Genomic DNA, 25,228 nt, shown 5'->3' with positions numbered 1-25,228 from the left:
ACGTCAACATAAGCTCCCGCACCATTCACGCTATCTCGCAGAACACGATTGGTAACACACTTCGCAACGCCGTCTCCGCGTTTCCTACTCGGAAGTGGGCGCCGATCAGGCGGAACAGACCAGGGGTGTAACTTTTGCTTTTGAGATGGGGGTGCACTTGGTGATGGGGGCGACATTCAATGAGGATATAGGGGCGCTTCCAAGGAGCATAGATGGTGCATATCTCTCAATAGGCGCGCACACAGGATTTTTGAACGGGGTGGGCACGACCTTCAAACTGCCCCCCCCCCCCCATGACGAAGGGCCCCAGGCCCCAGCCGAAAAAGTTCCCCAACGCGATTATATTTCGGTTGACTTGAAAGTTGGCTTTTGTCGATACATGATAAAACAATTGCTTCAGTACCCGTTCAATTTTCAAAGCATTGAATGTTCTATTTTTGTTTACGCAGCATGTTTCATTCAACTACGATTCAGTGATTAGTAATCACCATCTTAACAATCACGTAAAATATTCGATTAATAAGCGTGGATGCAAGGCCCTCAAAAATCAGCCCGGGTAGCGCCTGACTGCCAGCCGGCCGACCGACCCCGGCTACTGGCTAGCTAGAAGCGGAGGCTAGTCACGGGTAAGCCCGGATGTGTATGAGCGGGGAAGCACCCCCTTTGTCAATACGCATATTTATTTAGCCACATACGAGTAGACATGAAAAATAATTACAATGATTCGTAGCGAGATCACAGACCAGAGGTTTAACTTTTCTCACTTTTATACCACAAACTACAAGGACACAATTTTCAGGCGCATGCCCACTTTCCTAGTAGGTACCAGTCGTAACAGATATTCAGGAAGCCCGTACCAGGGCACGTATGTACGGCCGACGACGGCCCCGATCACCCACCTTTCGCTGTCCCGGCGGCGAGCGAGGGACCCACGGCGACCGCGCACCTCACCGACAAAGCAGCACTGTCACAACGAAGAAGCCCTCAAAGGGCCCGAAGATCCGAGGGCCTTTTGAGGCCTTCTGAGGGCCGTTTGACGTCAGATGAGGGCCCTTTGATGTCAGCTGAGGGCCCTCTGACACCTGCTGGGGGCCCTCTGACACCAACTATGGGCCCTTTGAGACCTTCGGAGGGCCGTTTGACGTCAGTTGAGGGCCCTTTGAGGCCTGCTGAGGGTCCTTCGACGCCACCTGAGGGCCCTTTGAGGCCTTTAAGAACCCTTTGACGCCAGCCGAGGGCCCTTTGAGGCCCTCTGAGGGCCGTTTGACACCAGCTGAGGACCCTTCGACGTCATCTGAGAGCCCTCTGACACCAGCTGGGGGCCCTCTGACGCCAGTTAAGGGCCCTTTGAGGCCTTCGGAGGGCTGTTTGGCGCCATCTCATGGTCCTTTGACGCCCTTCAAGGCCTTCTGAGGACCCTTTGACCCAGCTGAGGGCCCTTTGAGGTATTCGGAGGGCCATTTGACGCTAGCTTAGGGCCCTCTGACGCCAGTTGAGGGCCCTCTGACACCAGCTAGGGGCCCTTTGACACCAGCTGGGGGCCCTCTGACGCCAGCTAAGGGCCCTTTGACACTTTTGGGGGCGTTTGACGCCGGCACTGGGCCCATTGGCGCCTTTTAAGACCTTCTGAGGGCCGTTTGATGTCGGCTGAGGGTTCTTTCAGGCCTTTTGAGGGCCCTTTGGCGCCATCTGAGGGGCCTTTGACGCCACCTGAGGACCCTTTACGGCCAACTGAGGGCCTTCTAGCCCTTCTGAGGGCCCTTTAAGGCATTCTGAGGGCCCTTTGACGCCAGTTGGAGGCGCTTTGGGACCTTTTGAAGGTTGTTGAAATTTCACATCTATCACCATCCCCTTGACTGCGCTGGACCTTGTATGGCCTCATCTGGACCTTGTATGGCCGGGGCCCGAGATGGGCTTTCCTGGTCTTTTTAATCGCCATTTAGCTCATTTTAGACAGTCTTCGGCGGTCTTGAGTAGGGGCCCATTTGAGAACCATTTGAGATGGGCCCCCTTTCGAATGGGGGGGGGCACGGGCCCGTGTACCCCCCCCCCCTCCTCTTGTGTGCGTCCTTGTCTCTCAATTTCGGTAAAATGCTTTGTAGGTATATTTCGAAATTCAGACTTGAGAGTTGAGAGTGATCACCATTTTACGTTCCTCCGATTTAGTTTGAACACAGCCTGATGTTGCAAATGGGATTGAAATTCATTTATATTAAACCAAGGCCCCCTAACTGGCGCACCGATAAACGGAAGTCGATGTTTCTGCTTGTAGGTACAACTTACAATAACTTTTGAAATAAAATGAATATTTTTTTTGCATGTACAATTTTAATTGTACCTATGAACACTAAACACCCAATGCCACAGTCCAATGGCATAAAGTTGGGTATTACGAATTGACATTAGATTCATTCGCACGAATTTCAATCAATTAATTGAATTTATAACGAAATTGCATTTTACTTTTTTATTCCAACCTTTTATAGAATCGGGGTGTGCCCTTTTTATGCTCGGCGACTGGCGACACCCACTTTTGCTGGAATCACCTTTTTTATTGGGCGCCTTTCTACTGCTGGGGTCGCCTCTCTCCTGCTGAGGTCACCCCTCTTCTGCTCGGCGGGACTTACTGCTGATGGGCGCTCCTCCTCTGCTGGGGTCTCACTTTTCTGCTGGAGTCTGACATTTCCCTTCCCTGATATGCTCTATTTTTGCTAGAGGCGTCCCTCTTCTGCCGGGCGCCCAACTTCTGCTGAAGGTGCTCGGGTAGGTCTGTTGGGGGCATTGCTCTTTTGCTGGGGAGCCCCTGTTCTGCTGGGACGCCCCACTTCCGCCGGGGCCGCTAGGGGCGCCCCACCTCTGCTGAGGGCGCCCCGGCCCCACTGCTGCTGGACGAACCCAACTTTTGCTCCAGGTGCCCCTTTTGTATTGGGGTGCCTCTCTTCTGTAGGCATCCCTCTCCTGGTAGGGCGCCCCTTTCTGGTGTGGCGCCCCTTTCTGCTGGGGCGGTCCTATGCTGGGGACACTCCTCTTCTGCTAGGGGCGCCCCACTACTGCTGGACGAGCCCAACTTTTGCTTGAGGTGCCCCATTGATATTGGAGTGCCTCTCTTCTTCTGGAAGCATCCCTCTCCTGCTGGGGCGCCCCCTTTCTGTTGGGGAGCCCTTCTTGTGCTGAGGGCGCTCCTTTTCTGTTGGAGACAGCTCTCTTCTGGTGGGGCGCCCCTTTCTGCTGGGGTGCTCTTCTAGCGCTGGGGTGCCCTTCTTCTGGTGAGGCGCCCGTTTCTGCTGGGGTCGCCCGTATTCTACTGAGGGCGCTCTTCTACTGGGCGAACCGCAAGTTATGCTTGAGGTGCCTCATTCCTACTGGGGGCGCCTCTCCTCCGCTGGGGCGCCAGTCTTATGCTTGACGATCCCAACCTACGTTGGAGCCTGGAGGTGCCCCACTTCTGCCTCGGGCGCTCCACTTTTGCTGAGAAAGTCCCGTTTTTGCCGGGGTGCCCCTTTCATCCATTTTTTTGGGGGAACGATACGACTGGACGCTTCCCAAGCCCACAAGCAGCACGACGCCGGTCACGAGACGGAATGTAGCCGGGAAATCACATTCGCCATTTGATCAAGAGCTTATCGGTGTCGGGCGGCGTGTGGGGCGCCGCTTAGCCTATGGGGGTGCACTTTAACGTGATGGGGGTGCACTTTCAGGGGATGGGGGTGCACCTGCACCCCCATACATATAGAAAGTTACACCGCTGGAACAGACTACCGTCTGTGTCACACGGCCACCGAGTCAGAGCCGACAGCGCCTTTGTGCGCGACGACTGCTCGTCCCGCAGACAGGCCAGTCGTCACAAACAGGCTTTGTTCCGTGATCGTCACGCGGTATCGGTGGTGGTGCCGCCTGGCGGGCGAGTATGACACTACACGGCAGGGGTTCAGCAATTATAGGGGCGGCGCTGCTGAATGGCTGCTGGAGTCAAGGACCCGCTTGGACTATGTCTTTGCAGACTCAGCTAGTCTGAATAATAACCTTGTGCGCGGCACTGGTGATTGCAGTCTACTCGAGCGCATGGTTGATAAATGTTTGGTCTTGAACTCGTAACAAAGAGCTCATCAAAGGGAATCAGTGCGATACAAGGTTCAAGTAAAAACGGATAGCAATGCGACCAGCGCATGTGAAATAACTAAGCGAACGGCCCTTGGCCGACACTGCACTGCACTTTGGCGTCCCTTCCCAAGACGGCTCAGGTCCCTAGGGTGGGCAGACAACCTCACACACAGATCCTGCACAAATTCAACACTTGTGCGTCCGTACGATCAAATACGGGTCAAGCTTCAAATATCGAAGGCTTGTAGCACTAGCACCCTCTACGAGACCTAATGTCTATAATTGTAGAGAGCGACACAGAACACAAGATCCCACAAGTTGTCCTTATCTCGGAATGATCGTCTTCGTATCGACTGCTTACGAGGCGCATACACGGCGTGTACCAGACTTCAGCCACAACGGGTAACTTGGCATACAACTCCATGACCAGCATTTGTTGCAGCAACTCCAGCCGCCGCCGGCTCAGATCTCTCGCTCCTCCTTGAAGTGCACCTTGGAGCTGAAGCTGCTGCGTTTGATGCAGTAGCTGTTCTGCTCGCTGCGCAGCGCCAGCGCGGCCACGTTCAGCTCGGGAGCTGCCGGCCGGCGCGGTCGGAACCGCAGTCGGAAGGGACGCGGTTTGTACGTGACGCCTGCCTGTGGACTGAGGTCGGCCGGCGGCGCGTCCGGGGGCAGCTCCAGGTGGAACGCCTGCAGAAGGCCGCCCACGAACAGGAACACCTCCATCCGGGCCAGCGACTCGCCCAGGCAGGAGCGGCGACCTGCGCGCACAGACGGGGATCGTGAAACAACTCGCCCAGGCAGGAGCGGCGACCTGCGCACACAGACCGAGATCGTGAAAGGAGGTCTCAAATAGACCTTTTGGTGTTATGATTTTAGTGCATTTGAGGCAAGAACAGAAATGCTTCGAGCTAATGACTTGGCTGTCCTGGCTCATAAGAGTAACTATTGGCAACCGAGTACCGGTGTGCCCTGTTTTAAGCGTAATGAGCCGACTGGCTCAACGCCTCGCGTGAGCCCCACGGCTCAGCCGTCGCGACTCGCTAACCGCCCGACCCAGCAATGATTCGTGACTCGTGAGCCACCGACTCGTCCGAGCCTCCACGAGCCCCGACGACTCACCGGTGCCGAACATGAGCAGTCGCGGCTCGTGCACCAGCTGGCCGTTCTGGTCGATGAAGCGGTCAGGTCGGAACCGCTCCGGCTCACTCCAGTAGCTCGGGTCGTGGTGCACGTGGTAAATGTCCGGCAGGATCAGACTGTTGCGTGGAATCACGTAATCTGCGGGCAGGTATAGACGAGTCAGAGTGTGTCACTTGGTGTTCGGGGAGAACCTGTGCTGCTGCTTTGTGTTGGAACGTTACGCTAGACACGTAGCCTTTATTGAGAAATTTTAGCCTAGGAATAATGTCTGTTTGGTTCGTGCCCCTGTGTTACCAGTTTTCTTCTTCAGTCGATAGATGGCAGTGGTGTCGAACGCCTGCAGTTATGCTGTACCGCATGGCCCTGAGACAGTAATGGAGACTCCGTTGTCATGCTGAATAGCGGAGGCTGGGGTATTCGATACAGCAATGTACCTATATCTACAAAATGTAGGCATTAAATTGGCTTTCATCATTTCATGAGCTGCTCATCAACTAGGAAACTATCTGTTGTCTTATCTATTCGAGCATGATGGCCTATGGGTTAGTCATTGCGTATAGCGTTCCAGTCCGGTGCGTGTTACCATCGCTGATGAGAAAGAGAAACAAACTAGCCGTGCAGTTGAGTGACTTCAATTGATCGAGAACCATAGGCGCCGGAACCGGGGGGGGGGCAGTGGGGGCAGCTTGCCCCCCCCCCCCCCCTCTCCCCAACTCTGGGGCCGTGGGGGCGGTGCCCCCAGAACTTTGAGACGAAATACCGCACTTTTTTGCAAAAGTTTTCTTTTTTTGTTGAAAAAGCTAAGAGATGAAAAATAAGTGGCCTAAAACCGGTGAGAAAACTAGATTTTGGGGTACCCTAGGTTGATCTCTATTATGGTGGTCCTCCCCCCTCCCACTTCCCAGTCTGAAAGAGTCCCCGCACCCCTGTTGAGAACTGATGTAGGATTAAATTATTTAAAAAGATGCTCTTTTTGTGCGACCAACGATGCGGAGGTTAACGCTTTTCAGCCTTACTAGTTAGTTCGCACCGTGGAACGGAACGATTCGGTCAGAAATACCTGGTGTGAGACCACTATGTACAGGAGCTTGTCATCTCAACTGTGGCGCCGACGGGCTATCCAGGACTGACGATGGCACGTGCTGAGCTGGAGATCGCGACAGTCGCTCCCCTCCCACGTCACGTGGCCTCGACAGGAAACGGGCCCTTTCCGGTCAACGGTTCTCAGAGATGGTCCTTATTTACGAGCGTTTCATTACGGCGCTACGACATTGTGTCGCTTTTTCGATGAATGGGAACGTCGTTTCAGATGTCAGGTTTATTTTCGGTGGTGGGTTCGGAATGATGGCGCCTATGTTTAGAGCTCAGAAGTCTGCTGAATGGTGAAACTTCATCGGGACTTCGACCGAACGACCTTAGGTGACTGTGACGATTTGAATCTGTGTTTACTGTCAATGCTTATATAAGTTGTTTAAAACGCTCCCCAGTTTGATATTATAGCTACATGTGTGCATTTGAATCTTTTTTATTTCGAGTGCCTTCTTTCTACAAGGATCACATAAGTGCCAACAAAAAGAACGGGGTTAGTAGTATGAGCTCTTTTATTCCTAGTTTCACCTCCCAGCATAACCCTGCTTTCTTGCGCTAGTCATTCAGCAAAACACAATCATCCGTTCCTACTTCCTGTCCTAAGCGTCCTTGTCACAAAGCATGACATCGACTGTTACCGAGCCACCAAAGTTGCCCGGTGGTGATGTGATCACTCGACTCACCGTTGAAGACGACGGGCTGGAAGGAGGTGAAATGGGGCACGGATACGTTCGTCACCGTGCCGAACCGGTGCACCTCGTTGATGGTGGCCTGCAGGTACGGCAGGCTGAAACAGTGTCGCAACATGTCAGACAGGGTGTCGTATAAGCGCTGTCAGTACTCAACTCAGTATCAAATACATATGACATTCGTGCGTCGCGCGCACTTTAGACTATCATCCGGGAATGGAAATGAAATATAAAAGCATGACTATGCATATTATATATATATCGAGTCACTTGTGGTCGTGAGTCGTCGGTGAAGAACACTGAACAGATATGGCATTTTAATCACAATTCGAATCTTTTTGTCATTAAATTAATTTGATTATTAATTTGATTAAATTAATTTGACAATAATTTTATTGAACCGTCGGGCACCCCATCAGCCCCACCTCTGTCTATCGGACCAGCGCAGTGAGTTGGCACCCAGCAGCTCGTCCAGCTCGGCGTGCAGCCGCGCCTGCACCTCCGGGTGGCGCGCCAGCAGCAGCACCGCCCAGCACAGCGTCGAGTTGATGGTCTCGATCCCCGCCTGGAAGAAGTCCATCAGCAGGATCTCCAGGTGCTGCTCTGAAAGGAGATACAGAACCGCTGTCAGATGGAGGAATGGCGTTTCCGTTTATCATTCGGTCGCAATTCTTATTGTAGCTAACTTAGCAACTCTAACTTTTTAGTCGTGCTGTATAGGAATTTTATCCCGTTACCTATACCCGAATCGTTTTATTAAAATACAAAGATCGTAAGATGGAAATGGAAATTTAATGCGAGTTAAAACTGACCTCAAATCGCGAACATGCGACTCACTCGTGAAGTCTTTCTCCTTCGCGCCTTCCTTCTCCATTTCAATCAGGAACGCGTCCACATAGTCTCTCGGCTTCCCGGCGTTCAGCGTCCTCCGGTGCTCCTCGACAATCTCCCCGAACAGACTGCAGGTGGTGTCGCGCAGGGCGCAGAGGGCCCTGAAGCCGGTGGCGCTCGGCGCCAGGTGCCGCACCCACGGCAGCAGCGAGAGGATGTTACCCGGACTGGCCAGGCGCATCACTCGGTCCGTGTCGTTCACCAGCTGGGCGAACACGGGGTCGTCCAGCTCGTACCTGAGGAGGGGGACGATTTGGGAGTCAGAGGTCAATGTCAGGTCAGAGTCAGAGTCGGTCCGTGTCGTTCACCAGCTGGGCGAACACGGGGTCGTCCAGCTCGTACCTGAGGAGATGGACGATTGGGGGGGGGGGGAGAGGGGTCAGACCCGTCAGAGGGCGACGAGCAAATACAGGTTTGTGATATTGTCGTTTTTTTTTTCATTATATATATGTTAACTTATACGGCATGCCAAACAGCTTAGTGCAGTAGAGTGGAACTTGTGCATCCTATAAGTAAAAGACATTGAAAACGTTCGAGAACATTGGTGTTCAATGTCTAGTGCTCATGGAAGCTAGCTATTGAGGTGCCTATATAACAAATCGGAGAACAAAAGTCGTCCAGGACCCGGGGTGTGCATGCGTGGCAATGGATTGTTCCAATAATTGTCATTGCCCCTCCGGATCCGAGTCTTTTATATCACAAATGCCTGGCATTGATTAAAGTCTGTCACGCAGTTCGTAGACGCTATTAAGACGTTCAGAGTAATGCATTACGGATTACTCAATGACCCCATACATTGAAGGGTGCCTACGTCAAACGTGTCCCGGGTTTCCGCCGGCTATTTTGGTACTCCGACCACTGACAATGACAGCCGGTTCCGTGAGATTTAAATTTGATGAGCCGATAGTTGACGTACAACGTAGCCTGAATCGTAATTCTGGTGACGGAGTCCGTTTTATTTTTGCCATAATGCGCAGCGTAAGGTCGTAGGTGGCATAATCATGGAGCTGCAGCATAAATCCCCAGGCAACTATTGCATCCCATTATCATCGCATTGACCAAATTAAAACCCAGTCGAACCCAATGTCCACTAAACTCAGCTTACGTTCAGTTCTTTCCGTCATGACCACCATATTACGTTCACAATCCACTCCCTACACCATGGCCATACCACCCACCCCACCCGATCACCTACCACACCGGCCGAGCTCCACCCCGCGGTGCTCCTCGACAATCTCCCCGAACAGACTGCAGGTGGTGTCCCGCAGGGCGCAGAGGGCCCTTACCTCAGCATCCCATCCCACCCACCCAACCACCTATACACCCCTCCTTCGTACCGTTTCCCGGCGACCAGCTGAAGCAGCGCGTTGCAGCCGCTCATGCAGAAGGTGGTGTTGACCTCCAGGTCGCCCCCGGAGGCGGTCAGCCGGCGCACCAGCGCGTCCACCTCCAGTTGGACGAGCAGCTCGGAGCGCGGCCGGCCGACACCCAGGTCGTGCAGCTGCTGCAGCGCGAACCGACGGTGCAGCGACCAGCCGCCGCCCTGGCCGAATATGATGCCTGCGGGCGCGAACAGGGTATGGTGACGGCTGACGGGGTTACAGCTCAAACTAAGGCAGACGGTGACACTGGGGAAAATATCTCATTAAGGAGACTCACGAACAAGGTGTGACTCTGTTCCAAAACTAATGCACGGTAGTGCCACGCATTTTATCATGTAATTGACGTGTGCGACTGCGATTTATCACTGGCCTGCGAACCACACGATACTGTGAGAAATATCGTTTCCGTCTGCTCTGAGCGGCATCGGCGACACTCATTATTTCCAGCGACGGGAAGCGCCCCGTCAGTCGGCCCGGAGGCCAAGGCCGACCAACCGGCGGCGGCTCGCTCGGCTCCTATCTCGCTGACCTCCACCGTTCGCCCACAGCAAAAAACACTCGGCGAGGGTTAGATCGTGAAAAATGGGTTGACGACACACCAAGGGCAAACGACTGTCGGAGAGGTATAAAACGGGCGCCAGACGCAGCAGCGACACACTCACACAGTCCACACCACACTCAACAACATCCACTCTCCAAACTACACTCCACATGCACACGTAAGTATAAGAGAACGGGCGGTCTGCCCCAGCCAGCTCTCGGGGAGCTGCGCTGCACTATGGGGACAAAGGTAGCTGACCTTCCTCTTTCAGAAAGTCCGTCTGACAGGGACTTGGTCATCCACTCTGTATAAGGTTGTACGGTTATGTTTTATCGTTTTCGGCTTGTCATTTGGTTATCCCTTTCGGCCCTTTTTCGATGACCGTTCACAAGTGTCCGGTCTTATTGAGCTAACTTATGTTTCAGCCTGCCTGCTGTCGTGGAGCTGACGAGAAAGGCCATTGGCACGACTTGGCAGCTGCAGACTGTTCTTTCGGCATTTCCGGCATCAATATCAGCCTGCTGCTCGAGTGCGATAGCAGCTCGTGCGGGACTGATTTTCGGACTTCTCTCAGTTCTTTACATCGGCCTGCCCGATTGCCTCAGCAACTCCTGCAGGACTGATTTTCAGCCTTGTTGGATCGTTTCTTTATTTATTCGGCTTCAGTCTCATCTTTCGGCTCATTTCAATATATCTGTTTTTTTGTTCATGTCTGTGTGCTGGTGGAATGGACGGCGTTGGAAGAAAAGGAAACACACACATATATCGATCTTGTTTTCATCAGTAATACCCCTAGACAACACATAGAGTAATATAGTGAAGGACACAATCCCCTAGACATACCTAGCGATAAGAGCAGCATAGCAGCATATACAAAGGGACAACTTTCAAATTACATTGGGGGCTCGTCCGGGATATCAAACTCTGTTCTGCTCGAACAGGACCCTGATTGTATATGCCGTTGATTCATTGCATGTTCTTGCTTGTAAAGTTTTCAGGTTCTTTGTTGTTCCAGAATGATTCGTGGATCTTCGTTGGTGTAGCTTGCTGCTCGTGATTCGTAAACTTTCCGTTTCACCGTGTTCGTGAAACATGAATTGACTGGTCAAATTTGTGTATTTCCATTTCCAGTTACCTTTATTTGATGGCGAATGGCTCGAGTTCCAGACTCTACTAGGTTCGTCAGGCCAATTGTTGGTCCGCATGCTGCATGGACAACCTACATTGGACGCACCGTCGAGGTCACCATCTCTTGAAGTTCATTTGATTCAGGTTAGTCTTGCTTGCTTCTGTGGGTCTACTTACTTTGCCTTCTGGCGATACGCTATTCGGTCGTATGCCTCGTAAATTAATTCGTTCGCATCGTTGGCATGACAGCAAATGGCTACCTAACTTCATAGGAGGTATAAATGAATGTCCTGATATGCGCCATTGATTACATCCATTCGATTCCTTAGACTTGAAAATATGTTTGGATGATACAGGACTTGGTATTCTTGAACTTTATTATAAAGAAGTTGCCCGTATAAGGTGCTCATATAATGCCGACTTGGTGTTGTTGAGCTGGTCCGTAGGTTTGATCTGATAACTTCGACTTGGTGTTATTGAGATTTGTCTTGACCTTTAATGCTCAGATGTTACTGACTTGGCTTTAGGGAGCTAACACTGACTTCGTTGTCATGGGACGTTCTGATGATACCGACTTGGTGTCATTGAACTTTGGGGTAGTTGCCATAGGATGTCTGCAGTGACCAGGTGCATGGCAGCGCAGTGGTCAGCTAGCTGGTTCGGGGCAATAACTATCCACAGATAAAAACAACGCGAGTTCGATCATCTGATCGCCAAACCGGATATGCGATTCGATCAGTGTTTTCAAGATCGCGGAAGTATCCCATGATCAAGGTTTCCGGAGTTCAGAGGTCCGTTGACATAACCTTACATGGCCCTGACACAGTCCGAAGTGTCACTGTGACTGAAGTGGATTGATGCCTCGCTGACATGATTAGTTATTCTTTAGGGTTTTTTCAACTGGTCGGTCACTGGTAGAGTTGCATTATGGCTGAGTTGTTGACAAGGTTCAGTGGAACAAGATCGGTTCAATGTTTCACAGATTGAGATGTCATTTATTTGTGAGAGTACAACGTCGTTTACATCTATTCAGTTCTTACACAGGAATTTCAATATTTCAGAGCATGTGGCAGGTTTCCGGTAAGTCGAATTCAGGTGAAGTAATTCTCTCTGTGTTAGACCCTTTGCCCTAGTTGATAGGTAAATTTTGTATTAATTAGTCATTATTGGTTGACATTGGATGGCAATATACTTTTAACTTTGCTTCGGTTCAAACAGACAGTCATCTCATCAGTCAGTTGAGGGTTGTGATTTGTGAAGATAATCCCAGTCAACATTGGTGATACTCCCGTCCAGTTGGGAAGTATTTGACAGAATGATAAACGCATTTGTTATTCGGCGGGTGATGTGCTGGGCCAGAAATGTGGTTTCCGTTTATTGAGTAGGTCGTGCCGTCTGCCTACGTCCCTGAGAGAAGGGCGAGTGCTAGGTAGGACGTGCAGCCTACAGACGTCTCTTGGAGGAGGACGTCACCGGACCGTCTGCTCGCGTGGAGCAGGACGGCAGTCGCTGCCCGGACGCGTAGGAGCTGAGGAGAACTGGTGATAGGGCCTGCCCCACCTATCTACCAGAGTTGAGCAGCATGGCAGAGGGTGGTCCTCTGGGGGTCCATGCCCACCGAACATACACCGGCCGGGTATGGGTGGAAATTCTCGGTCAGCTTACGCTCTAGGCATAAGGGCTGGGCGTGCAGTGACGGGAGCAGCAGGTCACTGGCACATGCGACAATCCATGCTGAGGAGGTGTTCCTAGCATGTGAAAAACGGAACCATTTGAGCGTGTAAGGCGGCAAACCCCACCGCAAGTACACTGCTACCGGAGTATAAAGAGTCGAACACTCCAGCGAGAACAAGAGAGAGGCCAGCAGCAAACCCGACCAACAGCTTGCTTGTTTGAAGGTGACGTCGATAGAAAATGTGTCTTATAGGGTGATGACGACTTGATTGCTCGACTTTGTTGCACAGGTGCTGCAGGTACAGCAAACCCGACCAACAATTTACTTGCTTCAGGAGGTGACCGCAGCATCGATAAGGAAGGTGGGTTGTTTTATATCCGAGATAGGATGACTCGGTTGACTTGTTTGGCACTGCTCAGGAGTTGCTGGAGCAGCAACCCGACTTACAGCTTAATGACTTTGGAAGGTAGTCGCAGCAGTCGATCGGAAAGGTGTGATTCACATTCAAGGTTAGATGGTTAGATGATTAATTGGCTGCTTGTTTCATTGCACAGGTGTTGCAGAAGCAGCAAACCCGACCAACACCATAATTACTTTAGGAATGGTACTTCAGGAATTGACCAGTGTCGGATAATTGACCACAGTGTCGATAAGACAGGTGTCTTAGGAAGATGACTCGGTTGCTTTGCTTCGTTTGCACAGGTGTTGCAGAAGCAGCGAAACCGATCGACGTTAACTTGTTTCAGAAGATGACCGCAGCGTCGATAAGAAAGGTGACTTGGTTGCTGTGCTCCGTTGCACAGATGTTGCAAAAACAGCAAACCCGACAAACAGTTGAAATGTGAGTAGACTTCAGGTGACTGCAGAGGGAAAGATAGTGTTTAAGACGGAAAGTGGTTTTCGTCTCGTTTTATCTCCATTCCATGGCAGGAGGTAGTACGACTCGAATCCTTGCTTAGCTGCACTTTGCAAGTCATAGCAAGTGCAAAACTCTTCAGGAGTCCATCCCGTGGCTCATCTCCAGAGTAGGAAGCTAGACATAAATGCTTCATGTCCTGCTTCATCGTGAATTACTGCGTGGGTCTTGCAGTTGAGATAACAAGGCAAAGAAAAATAGTAATTCGGCCGTCAGCAGTTACCATGTGAGCTGACTGAAGCCGGAAGGGTTCGATTTCAGCGCAGGAACGAGGCACGAGACGTCCCGAGGGAAGGTCTTTCCAGTAAAGCTAAACCGAGCAGAACCGCAACGGTAAGGGACAATGCAACATTAACGAAATATTTGCTTGATTTCGTTGTCTCGACTTTCGAGTAAGACTTAGGGTAATGTTTTTATAGCAAGATTCTGGAGTAGCATCAACTGTGCAAACTGACCACACCTTTTCCTGTGGAACGATTTGAATATGAACCCGAAAGCCTATGCAGTTAGAACCTGCAATCCTATGTGACTCGTTCAGCACTCATGTGAATCATTTGGCAATCCCAAAGCTGAACGAAGAGTCAACGTCATATTGAATGGAAGGTGTACCAGTTACTGTGGTTGACTTTCTTTGTATTGTCTGCAACAGACACCGCGCTGCCGAGTGGAGGTCCTGATGGATTTATCCAACCCTGCATGGAGCGCCACCGTCTCGTGAGTGACCAGCGACGGTGATGTCGGGTCACGAACAAAAGTAAGAACAACCCTTGAGATCAATAGATCAAAGCCAACGGGCATGTGCTCACTTGTTAAAGTCAAGCAGACGAGTTTGCTACTATCTGCTTCAGCGTATGCATGAAGGTCGTGATAAGGGTCAGTTGGTGCTCGAGGTATAAGTTATGGTGAAGCAACAATCTTGTGCATTGCCTTGAAACTAGATCCAGCGACATGGATCTGTGCAGACCAAAAGATGCGCGGGCATAGAACCGGCATAGACAATAGGACAAACTGCTCGTGTGCTGCGATGCTTGCATCGTCTGGTCCCTCCCAATGTCCTCAGGTCATTGGAGCCAGCAGCAGAGTGCGTCCTACACAGGTATCGGAGATACCAAAAGGTCTACAAGCACCACCATTCTCTCGGCATGTCAGATTGACTTCAGCCTCAACACCTCACCCGAGCCCTTAGGACCAACATCTCGATGCTGAGTGCTGCCAGAAGTCGGAAACGCATCCTTCTGTTCTAACGGAGGCAAACGATCACTCGCCCGTCGGTTGTAGCTTATCTCCTCCAGGTGTGGCGGCCATAAAGCAGACGGATGGACCCATCACGTTATCACTCGTGAGTTTTTAAAGTCGAAGCCCGTATTGGGAATCGTTAACAAGCGTACCCTTTACATTGCACGACTGACGACATGCTCCTTTGTAAATCGTTTCCGGTAAACCACGAAATTCCCATCCCAGAAACAGTCCACAGGTCAGTAGCAAGGAGATGTGGTTCCCAGAATAATATAAATGTAAAGGTGCAGTGATTGCCTTTTTCCACGATCTTGTATCCAGCAGCACTACCATGGTGCAATGCTAAAGCTGAAGCTAAAGTTGTGTGCTCTTATCTATCAAGCTATTAAGGGATTATGTATTTTGCACTATTGTCATATTTTTCGAAAGGCACAAAACAGTTAAAGCGGGTTAAGACGCCGCATTTGCCATTGTCCAAGTCAAACTCGGTTTGACCCAGTCAGACTGTAAGTCTATTATTACGTACGTATACCCGTTCACCCCCTAAGGTTACAGTTCTTCGTTCGCCATAAAAATGGGAGGGATGTGAGAAATATCGTTTCCGTCTGCTCTGAGCGGCATCGGCGACACTCATTATTTCCAGCGACGGGAAGCGCCCCGTCAGTCGGCCCGGAGGCCAAGGCCGACCAACCGGCGGCGGCTCGCTCGGCTCCTATCTCGCTGACCTCCACCGTTCGCCCACAGCAAAAAACACTCGGCGAGGGTTAGATCGTGAAAAATGGGTTGACGACACACCAAGGGCAAACGACTGTCGGAGAGGTATAAAACGGGCGCCAGACGCAGCAGCGACACACTCACACAGTCCACACCACACTCAACAACATCCACTCTCCAAACTACACTCCACATGCACACGTAAGTATAAGAGAACGGGCGGTCTGCCCCAGCCAGCTCTCGGGGAGCTGCGCTGCACTATGGGGACAAAGGTAGCTGACCTTCCTCTTTCAGAAAGTCCGTCTGACAGGGACTTGGTCATCCACTCTGTATAAGGTTGTACGGTTATGTTTTATCGTTTTCGGCTTGTCATTTGGTTATCCCTTTCGGCCCTTTTTCGATGACCGTTCACAAGTGTCCGGTCTTATTGAGCTAACTTATGTTTCAGCCTGCCTGCTGTCGTGGAGCTGACGAGAAAGGCCATTGGCACGACTTGGCAGCTGCAGACTGTTCTTTCGGCATTTCCGGCATCAATATCAGCCTGCTGCTCGAGTGCGATAGCAGCTCGTGCGGGACTGATTTTCGGACTTCTCTCAGTTCTTTACATCGGCCTGCCCGATTGCCTCAGCAACTCCTGCAGGACTGATTTTCAGCCTTGTTGGATCGTTTCTTTATTTATTCGGCTTCAGTCTCATCTTTCGGCTCATTTCAATATATCTGTTTTTTTGTTCATGTCTGTGTGCTGGTGGAATGGACGGCGTTGGAAGAAAAGGAAACACACACATATATCGATCTTGTTTTCATCAGTAATACCCCTAGACAACACATAGAGTAATATAGTGAAGGACACAATCCCCTAGACATACCTAGCGATAAGAGCAGCATAGCAGCATATACAAAGGGACAACTTTCAAATTACAATACTGTTCCAAAATGCACACAGGATACTGTGCCGCAATACACCCGATGCTGCTCCGCAATGCACATATGATACTGTATAATCACAATGCACGATTGATATTGTACCGTCCACAATGCACACATGATACTGTACCGCAATACACCCGATGCTGTCCCGTAATACACACATGATACTGTATAATCACAATGCACGAATTGCACGATTGATATTGTACCGTCCACAATGCACACATGATACTGTACCGCAATACACCCGATGCTGCTCCGCGATGCACACATGATACTGTATAATCGCAATGCACGATTGATACTGTTCCGCATTGTCCGGCAACAAACCAACGATTAGGTACTGTCCCACACTGCGTTTAAATACCCCCGCATGGAACATACGACGCGCATTTCGGCCGTTCACAAGTAAATCCCTATCGTGCAATGGACAACAGTGAATAAATAGTCAAACATGCCGTTATGCCTATAGTGCTGAGGCCCCAGCCAACCGCAGACTGTTCCACTTACCGTTTCCCATGAAGAAGGACCGGTTTTGTATGACAAACGTCTGCTCACGACCGGAAAACTCTGTCTTGCTGAACGCTTCGTGTATCAGATCGTAGTCCCGCAGAATGATCACGGGCTGACCAAACAGGTAGAAGCCTGGCACATCAAAAACGATTATCAGTAATCATTGATGCAGGTACCGCCGATACGTGTTTCCTAGACTCCAGTATGCCATATAGTGCATTTGACCCTGGTGTATTTAATCTATTAAATCCGTGAATTAAGATATTGTTTCATGTTTTGCTGATATACCAGTCAGGCTGTGATTCGCTCATTCAATCATTCAATGTATTCGTTTGTTTGTATATTCTATCCATCCTCTCATTCATTTAATTCGTTCGTTCGTTTGCTCCTCCGTTTCTTCATTCATCCATCCATTCATTCATTCATTCGCTCGTTCATTCATTCATTCATCCGTTTATTCATTCATTCATTTATTCATTCATTCATTCATTCATTCATTCATTCATTCATTCATTCATTCATTCATTCATTCATTCATTCATTCATGACACCTTCTTACCAATGATTTTTCCGTATATCTTGCCGAGGCTTTCGAACACTAGATGCGGGAGAGTCGACCCAAGCTTGATCGCCACCGAACTTCCAAGGAGTGGAACTACCGGAGGACCTGCAACACGCACAAAACGTGATAGTCTGCTGCTGCGTCCAGCTGGAAAGCATCCACGTGTGTGATCGGAACGTTCACGGTGACTCATGTCGACATGAAAAAAATGAAATGATCGATACGAAGCCCATTGCGCTGCCCTCTGCCTGAAGAAACTGCCTTTTTACACTTCTTTTTAGTGTTGTCTTTTTAAATAATCATGGTGGTTGAGGGTAAATGAGCTCTTTAATTATTATATCGATCATTTGATCGATTGACTTCACTCCTGAAGGGTTCATACCTATGCCTGTTAGTGTAATGTGACTAAATATGCAGGATAACTAATGAATGATCCAAACAAAGATGATTGTAATCGTCCACGCTTCTCTTTTACTTACCTGGTGGGAAGTTTGCCGGCTTTCGGAAGATTTCCCGAACAATCATCACCAGCATAACAACCACGAGGCAGGCCGCTAACCACTCCAACATGGTGGAAGGTCTGAAAATGTATCAAAGTTTACTGGCGATTGGAATTTGTTAAAGTTGGATTATTTTTGCTGCCTGTAATTCTGGTAATCTACTCTATGATTGGTGTTTTGCATTCTGTTTGCGAAATTGACTACTGTATAAGGGTTACATTTTATTTTAATACACTTCCAGTCCCATATTTAAGCTCATTTTCGAAAGTAGCAACATGCAATCTGAAAAATAATTTGTCATCGTTGTTATTGCTCTCCAATACTAATACGTGTACAATCGAACTTCCATTAAAAATGGATAATCCACAGTTATAGAGTACCTATTGAAAGGATTATCTTAAATAGATAATGCTTTCAATACTCTTCCTGGCTGATCTAAGTGGGCGCTGAAATACAACTAGCCATCAGATATTTCGGTAACGGTTATGTGCTATACCTAATGCGCTTCATCAAAATAATAGGCTATCTCGCGGAGGTCTATCAGATGTCTAAAGTGCCTATCGTGTATTCTCTCCTCACATCTGATTCGAGATCAAGGGCATTCATTCTCTTTCAGTCGACAGCAGTATAATGTTTCAATGTTGACGTAATTTCAATGTTGACAACAATGTATAACGTTATAACGTTTTCAATGTCGCGCCTTGTCATTGTGTGAGAAATCTGATCACATCAGCGGGTCTCGCACCAGGGCAATACGGCCGCATAGAGCATTCAAAGGTAACGACTTCAAAGGTAACGACGGGTGGACGTGGCGGTTTCGCCACTACCGCCTGGGCCGCCTCATCTCCCGGTCTCTCTCTCTTTCTTTCCTCTCCCCTCATCATCCATCCGCCCTCGATTCATCGTTCACCTTATTTTCCCTCTCTTCCTCGCCCACACACGCGCCCCCCCCCCCTCTGAGACGGCATGAACGGACGGTTTCCCTTGACCTCCTCCCATACTCTACCCCCCCTCTCTTACTCTGCCCCCCCCAACCGAAGTGGAAAAGACGGTAAAACGCCATAATACCGCTCAAGAAGATACTATAACTTCGGTTAGCGACTCGACTCCCCCCCTCGATGACACCCCCCCTTTTTGGGCCCCCTCCCGAAGCATTTCCATAATCGCATGTACACACTCAAATTCCCATTGACCTATGACCTCACAGGCGGCGAGCGCGGCAGATCCAGGGCAAATGGGCACTTCAGTGTGTTTAGATTTACACACCCTCAGGGATTACTGGCATGACGGCGGAGAAGCGCGAAGGACGGCGCGGGCCGGAGACCATTAGCATTAGCATATGAAACCTTGTGAAACGCATAATAACGTAAAGATACACCTGGAGCAACTTTTGCAGCATTTTATGCACAACGATGCAAAGTAACGTTTCGATATACTGCCCAAAAGAAAGAGCGTTTGAAAAAGCCTGGTCATATTTCTTAGCTACCGCCCCGCATTACGATAACAGGTCTCAGGGAGGGAAGGGTGACTATGCTTCTATTTACAGCTGTAGACCCTGCAGGCGTGCATGTCTTGCTATCAACAGATGACGACAGGTCGGGATCGGCAGCAATGTCGATACCAAATAGCGAGCAGCAGATCACGGCGGACTGTGCCCGTGGGGCACACCCAGGGACGCTGGTCACAGTGATCGTTAGCAAGACGGGCAGGGATAATGCAAGCTATCCATGCAGCCCTAGCAGTGTCACAACGTCTGACACATCTTATATATTCCTATCAACTGAGGGACTGAGAGGCAGGCCAGATCGGAAGACCGATTGGTGTTACTTGCGCGAATACCGTGAGGAGGTTACTGAGTGCTATATTGCGGACATTGCGAGTTTTGGCGTGCAATGGAGGGCAGTGACAGTGAGGGATCCCAAGGGACAGTGTTCGCGGCGATGCGTGGTTCGATGCGGAGAAGAGCGACTCGGACATTGGGCGATTCTGGTATGATGCCAGCCGGCATTTGTATCGGTATCAACAAAAAGTGAAAGCAACTATAAAAAAAGGACACCAGTGCAGCGTGATCAACCTTCCTTCGGTTTAAACCCCTCTCAGTGTAGAGCCTGGGTGGACCTCTACATTGGTGATGGTCGCGCAGAATTGATGCTAATTGCATCAAGTGTGTAGATGAGGACTGTACATTTAGGAGCGTTCTGGCCGTGTGTTTATTGTCCATGCTATATTAGAATAGTTACGTTCGGTGGCGGAGTTAGTATGTTTAGCAAAACGCATAACTAGGTGCGGAGGTGTAATACCAGTGTCGATGTATTGAGATATGCCATAGGTAGTTCAGTGTGTCAAGGCAGTTAATAGGTAATTAAGTTGGTTAGGTGACGTTTGCCATGGTGACGGTATTTAGATCATATAAGGTGTTTGTATTTAAATAAGGCCTTCAGAAGTTGCGCGAATATGTAGTTAACGCTGTGCAATCGATAAGCAGATCGCTATGCAATGACTTAGATTGCGCTATTATCTGTGAATACTCTGCGGTATTGATAGATTAGCAAGAATAGCAAAACACATATGCGACATATAGCGATATTGTACACAGACAGCCGGCCGCGCCAGCTCGCCGCCGGCTAGAAGGTGGCCGGCCTTGCGACTGCGTGAAAACGTATAAAAAGGCGCGTGTGACGCACGGGCGGGAGATTCGTGCCCGAGGTCCCGACGCAGTGTGGTCTTCTTTGCGATCATGTAAGTACTTGGGCAGTTCCGGCCTTGGTGGAAAGGCACGGGCTGGACTCTGGCTATACAAACCCTAGTCTCCAAGGGTCTTAGGACCGGCGGATTGAGAGGGTTTGTGAGCCTCTGTCCTGTTCGTGACCGCTGCCGCGGCCGAAATTTCGACTCAAGCACCGCCACACACGTACACACATTTGCGTAGGATATTTAGGTACTTGTAGGTTAAGGCTGCGGTACCGTGACTAGTTAAGGTGTAACATGTTGGTTCTTGTATCATGGAACATGACTCAGTTTATTTCGGCTTTTCTGGCAAACATCTTTGGCTTGCACTGAGTCAGTTCTACCCTTTGGCGATATTCAGTTGGTGTTATTATTTGGCTTGATTCTTGTTTCGATGGTCTCGAAATGGTTTTGGCACTTTGGCAATTTTAGCAAGGCACGGTTACCGTGACCCTGCTCACTTTGGCTTTTTGTTGTTCGACTTGTTTCGGCCTTATTCATTCGTCTTTTGATTCATTCATCTTTTATACGTTTCGGCTTTTAAATACAATACATATTTAGTTCGTATACCTTCACGTTCTTTCTCGAGGCTGGGCAACGAATGTGGGAACACGGGCAGTATGACAACTCGGACGAACGGGCTGGTGGATCTCCAGCAAACAGTCGATCAGTTAATGCCCCTAGACCACAGCAGTTGGTAAAGTTTCAGTTCACCCCTAGACAACGGTTATTGGTTGACGGCTACAGGATTGTACAGTGTTAAGACGATACCCCTAGACAACGATGAGTAGGATTGTGCAGATGGTACAGATTAGAAAACACCCCTAGACACACGAGTAATAGTAATAGCAGGAACAGTAACAGCAGCCAGTAGGCGGGCCTGTGTCTATCCGCACACCCATCCACACCTCTTCATACATCCTCCTCCTTCTCCCAATTATCCTCATCCTCCTCCCAACCCTAACACCACTTATAAATTCACAATTGCAACAAACTCTCTACATAGAGATAAAAATAGAGTGATGACTTCATTGTACATCACTGTACAGAAGGCATGAGCTTCCGTCGACGGAGTAATGATATCATAAACGTAAATTGATCCGAAGAAGACACGCGGCTCGGTTTGCTTTTACTTCTGCACAAATGCCATTGCTGTGTCGTGCCGTATGTGACACTATTTGCTCATGGAACGCTGAAAGGTCACTGCTACTTTTGGCTCAAGTGATTGCACTTACATAGAACCATGTGAAAACCGTCGTGACTTCAGTCAAGTTTCATCATACGACCGTGCATTCCAAAGAACTGAAACTACTCGTAATGTTAACACCTATGTAGACCTAACGTATGTCTAAACGGTGTTTGTAGACAGATTCACGTTTCGACTTTAACTATGCGAAATAATTGGAATTGGAGAACGACGGAGTGCAGGGACAGATTTTTCATTAAAAACAATTGAAAAGCCTTGGTCACTTGTCGAAACTTACCTATAGGTACTTTATAACTCGTTTTCTACGACCCTGCCGTCTTCGAGAATATTTCTTTAGTTACCCGTTTCTCTTTAGGGGAGAGTGCCCAGAGGCGGATCCAGCTCAGAGGTTTGGGGGGGGGGGCAAACCATAAAAATTTATCGATTCTTTCCATGCATCGTCCATAGGCGCAATGTTAAAATCATGCCGTTTGGGGGGGGGGGCAAATGCCCATTTTGCCCCCCCCCTGGATCCGCCACTGAGAGTGCCCAATCTGCGCCCGGTCTCCTCATTGCGCCCTCATCATTTTCTGTGAACCCAATAGGTCGATTGGTGTTTAGAAAACAATTTATTAATAACAATCATCAAAACAATATTTTTCGACCTACCGCTACCAGCGTAAGGTTGTAACATTATTTTCTATTAACACACTTAGACATGTATGCAGTGCCTTCCCTCTGTAACATTGTTTCTGTCTCGTCCGCAGGACTAGATATGTCCAACATTCACTGAATTCCGAATACCTACAGAATATCGAAATGGCGCGCATGCCTATCTATGTTGGACATATCTTAATTTGCAATCAAGCATAACGTCGAAACCCGAGCCTCGAACCATGGCAACAGCCTGCCCATTCAGCGGCTGTGAATACGTCGTCGCTGCAGATACCGCACCTATCGTGGTCGTACAACTTCTTCAAATGCACCAGTCCGAGGCCCATACCCGGAGACATGTATGCAGTGCCTTCCCTCTGTAACATTGTTTCTGTCTCGTCCGCAGGACTAGATATGTCCAACATTCACTGAATTCCGAATACAGAATATCGAAATGGCGCGCATGCCTATCTAACACTGAAATAATTTAAATATATGAAAATATTTGTTGTATAAAAGAATTGGTGCAGATTTGGTCAAAGCAGGTGCATTCGCCAGATAGACCGTCCTGAAAACGGCTTATGTATGTAGATTGTAGACGGTACCCCAGGCAGTTTAAGGACCTTGGCACAAGGAAGTGCGTTGATTAAACGTAACATCGATTACACTCAAGGATCGTAGAGAATTAGTCAAACTAGTAGGTGCCTTTGTCATGCTTTAAAATGTAATTATATTCTATTTCTAAAATAAAATTCTACGTCAAGGAACTTAACTAAAAGAACTTTAAACAGTTTTCATTCTATATCGTCGGTCCTATCGGGTCCAAAAATTAAACTGGTCACTTACCTTTGAAAGATCCGTCTGCGTTTCCAGTTTCCGCTTCACTGGAGCCAGCTGTGACCCATCCGCCGTCGATCCCGTCGCCGCGACCCCACTAATCACTCGCCTCCGCGTCTCAGCGCCAGGGCTTCCCAACCTGTCCTGTCCCCTCACCGCGTGCTCCCGTGCGCCCAACTGGGCTCGCAGCGGTCGCGGTCGCCTCGCTCGCACACAGCGCAGCGCCAGCTCGTCAGTCTGTCGCCCTGCCCTCCCCCGCAGCGCCGCCGCTGCCGCCGTCACGCCGCCGCGCCGTTGAAAAAGCTGTTTACCACCGTCAGTGCGCACGGCCGGGGTCGATTTGTCGCGCGTTTGACGGCTGTGGAGCCTGCGGCGGCAGCCACGTGCCGGCGTGGTGTTGTTGTGACCCCTCCGACGGTGGGAGGGCCAGGGGTCAGCTGCAGAGGGGAGGAAGCTCGCATACGAGCACATGCATTGCGTTTAAGGAAGGTGTGGGAGAATACTATATGCATTATGCATATGAATATTTTCAGGTATGCAGGTTAGTTTTCTGCTGCGACAACAACTGAAAAAAAATGTTGAAAATCACAATTTAATCATTTCGCAACACACCTTTTCGGATATCGGAACTAAAAAGTTTTAAAACCCGCGCCCTGCTGGGGGGGTGTTTGAACACCCCCCCTTGTGGTTTTTCGCGAATATCTCAAAAACGGCGGCGCGGAGCGCCGCCGTTTTTGGTACACCTTATCATACATCAATTCTACACATGTTGTGAAAATTTCAGACCAAGGTCATTCAAGGTCAGGTCACCAGGTCACTTGAAGTGACCTCACCTCATAAAAAGTTTCAATGTCTGTCATAGCTACACCGAGTGACCGATCGCTTTGAAACTTTCAGCGATTGCTAAGAGCAATAGCATGTACAAAATGTATATCTCAGAATTTTGATATCGATGACCTAAGGTCAGGTCAATTTTTCGACCTCCCCATTATAAGTCAATGGGAGAAAATTGAAATGCGCCTCTTTTGGATGAAAGACATTATAAACACTCCCAAACACCGAATTACAAGTGGTTTAGACACACTGAACATGAAAATGGTGTCCGTGACCCCTGTTTATGCCCTGAGGTCATCTTAGGTCACGAATGGTATCTAATAGTTTTTCGCAAATAACTTTTGATAGAGGCATGCTAGAGCGATGAAAACGCCTTAGATGTGTTCAGCTCGACGATACGGATCGACTGATATGCAACATGACCCTTTCCGGTCAGGTCATGACCTTGACCTGAGGTCAAATTTTCAAGTTGACTTTTCAAGGTCAAGTTATAGTTCATTCGATGCGTCTTGACGAGAGGAACACGATGCCTGTGAAAGTAAGCTCGTACAAGGCTTGGGTCAAAAGTTATTGCAGAAAAACTGTTTCCAAAAAAATCGGCTATTTTTGCAGTTTTTGCCCCCTGGAGGCAAAACCGTTGACGTTAGGTCAAATCTGAGAGAATTACTCAGAAAGGGCGTTAATAGGGCTATCGAATGCGCTTTTCCGCGGCGCTGTAGCTCTATTGGTTCCCGAGTGATGCGTTGGCTTCTTGGAAATTTTCGACATTCGACCTGGAAATCGGCGAAATTTTACCTTCAATGACCTCTGGTGACCTGACCTTTGACCTGACCAAAAAATTGACCGAAGTGATTTCGTCATTATTTTTGACGCTCTTTCGAACGCCGCCTTCCGCGTATCGCTACGTGGCCCAGGAGCCGAGTTACAAGGGGGGGTGTTCAAACACCCCCCCCCCCCCCAGCAGGGCGTGGAAATCCAGGACC

General features: G+C 49.4%; 1 protein-coding gene across 2 annotated transcripts; it reads right to left on the bottom strand.

Annotated features, from left to right (window-relative positions):
* Positions 1-316: 316 nt before the first annotated feature.
* On the bottom strand, positions 317-23,657 carry LOC122373652 (farnesoate epoxidase-like). Of its 2 annotated transcripts, none has more exons than XM_043351942.1 (10): positions 23,421-23,657; positions 17,987-18,087; positions 17,505-17,612; positions 16,943-17,077; positions 9,251-9,473; positions 7,860-8,149; positions 7,448-7,625; positions 7,017-7,120; positions 5,224-5,382; positions 317-4,862 (listed from the first exon to the last, which is right to left on the bottom strand). In XM_043351942.1, exons 2-10 carry the CDS (start codon positions 18,075-18,077, stop codon positions 4,564-4,566), a joined length of 1,587 nt encoding a protein of 528 aa, XP_043207877.1. In that variant the 5' UTR covers positions 18,078-18,087; positions 23,421-23,657; the 3' UTR covers positions 317-4,563. The 2 variants fall into 2 exon arrangements, with proteins under 2 accessions (XP_043207877.1, XP_043207884.1); XM_043351949.1 differs by lacking the exon at positions 23,421-23,657 and adding an exon at positions 22,219-22,266.
* Between the last annotated feature and the right edge of the window lie 1,571 nt (positions 23,658-25,228).

This window comes from Amphibalanus amphitrite, unplaced genomic scaffold (assembly GCF_019059575.1).
Source record: "Amphibalanus amphitrite isolate SeventyFive unplaced genomic scaffold, NRLGWU_Aamphi_draft 000038F_arrow, whole genome shotgun sequence".
NCBI lineage: Eukaryota > Metazoa > Arthropoda > Thecostraca > Balanomorpha > Balanidae > Amphibalanus > Amphibalanus amphitrite.
The sequence above is the reverse complement of the archived record's forward strand: the minus strand, read 5'-3'. Positions and strand labels throughout refer to the sequence as shown.

Bases quoted from the DNA above. Each gene is read 5' to 3' on its own strand.
- LOC122373652 (XM_043351942.1), bottom strand. From the start codon at position 18,077: ATGTTGGAGTGGTTAGCGGCCTGCCTCGTGGTTGTTATGCTGGTGATG. The intron at 17,613-17,986 runs GTAAGTAAAAGA...TGCGTGTTGCAG, and splicing joins GCCGGCAAACTTCCCACCAG to GTCCTCCGGTAGTTCCACTC. The intron at 8,150-9,250 runs GTACGAAGGAGG...CCCCCTCCTCAG, and splicing joins CAGCTGGTCGCCGGGAAACG to GTACGAGCTGGACGACCCCG.